The sequence below is a fragment of the Cottoperca gobio genome, chromosome 20, assembly GCF_900634415.1.
Source record: "Cottoperca gobio chromosome 20, fCotGob3.1, whole genome shotgun sequence".
NCBI lineage: Eukaryota > Metazoa > Chordata > Actinopteri > Perciformes > Bovichtidae > Cottoperca > Cottoperca gobio.
The window spans coordinates 13,683,028-13,689,198 of record NC_041374.1 but is presented as its reverse complement, the minus strand read 5'-3'; the positions used below and the strand labels follow the sequence as shown (position 1 = coordinate 13,689,198).

Below are 6,171 nucleotides of genomic sequence, written 5' to 3'. Positions count from 1 at the left end.
TGCTCATGTGCGGTCAGGCATTGCCTTATCTACTGGGTCTAGTTGTGAAGAGTAGTGACCCACTGGTCTACTCTTATCTCCATGATTCTGTGTTAATACTAATGTCATGAAGTCTGCTGTTTAAATAAAAGGCTTCTTATAGTCTGGTATTTCTAAAACAGATGAGTTTACCAAAACTTTATTTTCTTAGTATTTTGCGGCTCTGTTCTGCTCTAATCATTTCTGTCTGCTCCAGAATTACACAAAAAGTCTACATATCTGTCATCCACACACTTATTAAACATGTTTTCTCAAAAACATATAAGAGACAGTTTTCTACACTTTCCAATTCAGCCTCCTTTAATTGACTATGATAGTGTGTGTGAATGCAGATATACGACCTGGTTCCGGAAGTGTGGATCCCCGTTGCTGGGGAGTCATGTTCTCTTGTCAGTCCTTTTTCTCACGTCCGGTCTACAGTCTGGGGTTCTGGTTTCACATTTTTCTTCTCTTTAGCTTTCCTCAATTCAATTGGATTTTTAATTGTAATTTACCAATTTGTCTGCTGGTGCACGGTTTTAAATTTAGGTGCGCTTTAATTGCCGTCCTATAGGTGGAGGTGTTTAAATTTTGTAAAGTTTCTATAAACTTTTAGTTGTAGTCTCAATTTTGTCCACCAGAGGCATTTAGCTATCAACCGGATGTGGGTCTTTTTTTGAATTCCCACCGGATGAAGAAGGATAGAAAATAGAGGTTTCTTTGTTCTAAATTTTCTCTCCTTTCATTTTGGAGAAAACTCGCATATTTGGTTTTAATCACTCGGTCACTACATCACTTATGCATTTTATTTCCCCCCACACTGCTCCAGCATAAGACTCAAGGTTTAGTTTATCACAATTTACTTTCACATGCCTCGTAACCTCAAGTAGGCGGAATTAGCGACCCAGCATCACGTGGCCACAGTTAGCTGGTCCTAATCTCTGAGGCCTTTCACAAAAACGTCTCCTTCTTTCACGTTTTTCCAACTTAAAACTACTTCACATACACTCCACGGTTCTCTTTGATCTCACAACCGTCTACCAGTCAGTTTGAACAGTTTTCACCCGTTCTACAAACTCCAATGCATTAGCTAAATATCAGCGCTAGCTTAGCCTCGCCTTAGGCCTGCTTTAGACACACTTTACTCACAACAATACAACAATACAACAAATCTTAACATGTTTTACACTATGCTTGCCGCAAAGGAGATGATATACAACATCTGAGACTATGAGGCGATCGTCATCGGTTCTCACGTAATTCAGGATTATAATCACTATCCTCCTTTGGTAAACAACACTAGCTTCTAAGCCACGCTTCCCCTAAGTCTTTTAATTAAACTATACCTATCTGCCTTCCAAAGGACTTCTTTAACATTAAACTAACTAAGCTTTCTTAGCTACCTTCCTTAGGTGTTTTCAGTATTAAACTACATCAATGCAAGCTTACCATAAGCTTTATCCGGTACCAGACCGGACACCCACCTTGGGATTTGTTTGATTAATATGAGCTCTAGGCCCTAACCAGAACTATGCTGGAACCCTCCATAGGCTTTTAATAAATATCGTTAACACAATTAATATTTTCGATGCTTGCTCTTATCACTTGTATTTCAACATTCAGGATTGCTTTTTATCGTTTAACAGCAGTTGTATTGGCTATGACCGTCGAACATTGTTGCTGGCATTCATTAATAAGTTTTCCTAGTCTACTTGCAGTGAATATTTGATTTAACCGGTGTTCACTCTCACCTGATCTTTTGCACGTGCAATGAATACCAGTCAACGATACTCGGCGATCGTTCTTCACTTCTCCTTTCGGGAGCCCACCCAGGGACGCCAATTAAAGGGTGGGAAAAAGTTGAAGAACTCGGAGCTTAAATGTCGAATCAAAACAGCAATCCTCTAGTTCAATCGATATATTTATTTAACGTGATAAGTCAAACATAGAAAATATTCTCAGCTGAGGACACATTTTGCATCGCCGTTTCCATAGACTGCATGGCTCAAAGAGCCCCCATGTTGCTGTCTCACGGCTCCGCTCCAGTGTGTCCCGAGAGTCGTAAAACATGTGGCTACATAGAAGGAGTAGGCGTTGACCTCCTCATTGGTCCCAGTTTGGCGCCAACACGCTCCTCCGTCAGCAGTCAGGAAGTAATGGTTTGTTGACCCGTTTTCTTAAAGGGGAAGTGCCCCTATTATGTTTGTAATACACTCAGTGCAGAAAATACATAATTGCGCAGAAACATATTCGTGTAGATATATATATATATATTGATTGAGGTAAACAAATACATATGATAGTCTTTCCAATGTGAATTAATTTACCTGACAATAGTTATCCGGACAAAATGTTTGCAAAGCTTCTGCTCCAGTGCTGTAAGGGCCAAGTTAACATCTTCATGCGTTTCTGATGTGTCTCTTGATAAGTACGCAGACAAGGGCATTCTAGATACCTCTCTTTCTCTCCTACGGTTGAAGAGGATAACTTGAGCCAGGGTAACTTTAGCAAGATCTTTCCAGTTTGATGGCGAACCCTCTTCTTTCAGGGCATTCAAGTGTTCCTGCTGTTTCTGAGAAAGATGGGAATGAAGAATTTGGACATCCTTCGTGAATGGAAGGAGTTGAGGAGAATTCCACTTTGACTGGTCAAGTTGAGTTAGCACTTGGCTAGCTATGTTTCTTGGTATAGCTGTGCAAATTCATCAGCATCTTTGGCAGTTTCTTTATCTTTTGTCTTCAATCCTTCAGACTTTATAAACATGGCCAATGAATGCAAGCTGTGTCCAACTTTGCGAGCTAGAGATGGACGTTGATATTTGCCAGTTTCCTCACTGTATCCAGCAAGGCATCTCACAGCATTGACAACATCAGTGTACTTTACAGGCTTTATGAGTTATTTGATTGATTTAACAGGTGTTACATTTTTAGCTGCCAGCATCAGTCTGCCAAGCTCCCTCAGTTTTTGCCGTATATGTTGATGTTGGCTGGTTACCTTCTCATTCCTCTTGAACAGTCTGTAACCATACTCTAGAAGGCAGTGGTCTTGCTTAACAGCAATTGCAATCATATCTTGATTCATATTGTTTAGGAACTTCCAGTATGCATCACTTAATCCAATTGGAGCAGGTTCAGCAAAAGCACACAATGCTTGGACTCTTGTTTTACCTTTAGAAGGCTTATCTTGGGGTTTAAATTTACAGGATTGAAAATGGCGCCACATCCCCTTCCTTGTAAACAAGCCATAGCAATAGGGACAATGCATACATTCTTTTCCATCAGTGGGGTTTTTGGGTTGCTTGCATGGAATAAGTTTTCCTTTCTGGTTCTCCAAAACTTCATTGTTGTGTGTGAAATTGCCTTTATTTCTAATCAAATCTAATTGCTGTCGTCTTTCCTTGGAGTTCCTTGGGTAACTGAATGCTTTTGCAACCTCTACTTTTTCATTGTGTATACCAGGGGTGGGCAAACTTTTTGACTTGCGGGCCACAATGGGTTCTAAAATTTGACAGAGGGGCCGGGCCAGGAGCATTTGGACACTCAAAGTAATTTATCAAACCTGGAGATTGCGTCTGTTTTTTATACATTTCAATTGAAGGTGCAAAGTTAAAGAAATCAACATTTACTGGAAAAAGATCAATGGAATCACTTTCAACATTCAAAACATATTGTTACCCAACGAAATACTCAAGCTCAATAATTTCTAATTGTTTTAAACCCCGCAAAATAATGGACGGATTGTCCTGAGAGATAGACTGTATTAAATATCCTGCCTGCAGCAGAAACTAGAAAGGGGACTTTAAATTGAGAGCGATGTGTGGCGTGTTAATTGAGCTACTGTACCGCTGCTGTGCGTAAATGCGCACATTGCTCTTAATTAAAAGACGCTCCTCCAAACTTTCCATATGCATTTTTTTAATGACACAATTTTTCATAACACAATTTTCATAACATAATTTATGTGTCCTGCAGCCAGTAGCTTATCATAACCATTGTCAGAGTGCTGCTCAGCCATGAACTTTTTGATGGTATCAGTCGGCTGCTGCATGAATCCATGTGAAAGGTTTGCTAAATAGAACAACAACAGAACTAATGACAAGTGGAAGTGGGTCAGATAGCAAGTTAAGATGGAATACAGAGATATTTTGAGGCAGATAGTAAGAGACGAGCTATTCTTTCCTTTTGAATCTATCCAAATGTAATCATTTGAGGCTCATACACTCAGGACCTTTCAGAAAGCAGGTCCTGAGAAACTCACATTTCAGTGGGAACAGTGTTGTTGGTCTCCCTTTTTTGCCAGTGCATCAAAGTCTGGAGTTAGTTTTGTTGTGGCAATTCTCAGGATAGATCTGAGGTGTTGGTCAGTTAACCGGGATCTGTGACGGGCTTTGTTGATGTTCATGACGCTGAAAGCCTGCTCACACACGTAGGTCGAGCCAAACAATGCCAGCATCTTCTGTGCCGTCCTCCGGAGGTTTGGAAACGTGGCTTCGTTAAGTGAAGCGTAAAAGTCATTCAGTTTAAGAGACTTGAACTTCTCCTGTGAGACGGAGTCAGACTGAAGATCGATCAGCTCCAATTGCAGCTCATGCGGTGCTGTTTCGGGGTCTTGTGACAGGGGACAGGACACCAGCTGAAGTGACTTGTCAATTTTTTCAAAATCAGAGAACCGACGGCAGAATTCTCTGTGCATGTCGTCCAGTGATGTGCAGTATTTCTTCACGTTTCGCGTGGCCTCTTTCTGCATGGCCAGTGTGGGAAAATGAGCGAAAGATTTGTTTGCCATTTGCCTGGAGAATAAAATCAGCTTGGATTTGAAGGCTCTCACATTTGTGTACATGTCGTGCACAAACTGATCTTTCCCCTGCAGCTTAACGTTCAGCTCATTCATGTGTGACAATATGTCCACAGCAAACGCAAAGTCACAAAGCCAGTCCGTGTCGCTCAGCTCAGGGAATTCGTCGGATTTCCCCATTTGCTCCAAAAACGAGCGAATCTCCTCTTTGAGCTCCCACACTCGTTGACACACTTTCCCCAAACTTAACCAGCGGACACGAGAGTGGTAAAGTAAGTCCTGGTGATCCGCATCGGTTTCCTCTAGGAACGTAATGAACTGACGGTGATTAAGTCCCCTTGCTCGTATGAAGTTAACAAGTTTTACAACTGGATCCACGACATGATTAAGCTGCAATACAGACTTACACAGAGATTCTTGATGAATGATGCAGTGAAGAAAAATAACATCCTGGTCAGGGTTTTCTTCTTTCACTTTATCCTGGATTCTTTTCAGCAGCCCAACGTTTTTTCCCGTTAAATTTGGCGATCCATCCGTGGTGACATTGGCAAGTTTACTCCAAGGCAGCTTCATTCTCTCGATGACAGCAGACACCTGTTCATACAAGTCCTCTCCTCGCGTTTTCCCCTTCAGCGATTCCATGCTCAAAAGCTCCTCCGTTATCTCAAAACTGTCATTAATCCCTCGGATAAAAATTAGGAGCTGAGCAGTGTCTTTTATGTCGTTACTTTCATCCAGTGCTAGTGAATATAACTTAAAGGACTCCACCTTTTTGTTTAACTCCCTGACTATATCTTCGTCAATCAGTTCCACACGGCGAGTCACTGTCCTGCGTGATAAACTGATTTTTTCAAACTTGCCTTTGCTCTCCGGACACAAGAGCTCTGATGTCTCTACCATGCATTCTTTCAAAAACTCGCCTTCGGAGAAAGGCTTGCTAGCCTTTGCTAATTTGAATGCCAGCAAAAAACTTGCCTTGGTGCTTGACTCTTGAATCGCAGTTTGTCGGTGAAAAAAATTGTGCTGAGTCTGTAAATTAGCTGCCAACCTCTGAGCAGTAGCCGCCCGTTCTTGTGCTGACTGCTTGCTAGCGTAGTTAGCATGCTTCGTAGCAAAGTGACGGCTGATATTGTACTCTTTGAAAACTGCAACCGTTTCTTGGCATATCAGACATACAGCCGTTGATCGGACTTCAGTGAAAAAATATTTTGTTGTCCACTCCTTTTTAAACACTCGGCACTCAGTGTCCACTTTTCTTTTCTTTGGTCCGCTCATTTTTACCGAAGGGCGGAAATGGCAGCAGGAAAGTTACACTCCAACAAAGATCAATGTGTCTACTAATGTGCCATCTATTGGGGA

General features: G+C 41.6%; 1 protein-coding gene across 1 annotated transcript; it reads right to left on the bottom strand.

Annotated features, from left to right (window-relative positions):
* Window positions 1–3,995: 3,995 nt before the first annotated feature.
* Window positions 3,996–5,759, bottom strand: LOC115025617 (general transcription factor II-I repeat domain-containing protein 2A-like). Its single transcript, XM_029458003.1, has one exon. The coding sequence runs from the start codon at window positions 5,710–5,712 to the stop codon at window positions 4,279–4,281; it is 1,434 nt and encodes a 477-aa protein (XP_029313863.1). The 5' UTR covers window positions 5,713–5,759; the 3' UTR covers window positions 3,996–4,278.
* Between the last annotated feature and the right edge of the window lie 412 nt (window positions 5,760–6,171).

Bases quoted from the DNA above. Each gene is read 5' to 3' on its own strand.
- LOC115025617 (XM_029458003.1), bottom strand. From the start codon at position 5,712: ATGGTAGAGACATCAGAGCTCTTGTGTCCGGAGAGCAAAGGCAAGTTT.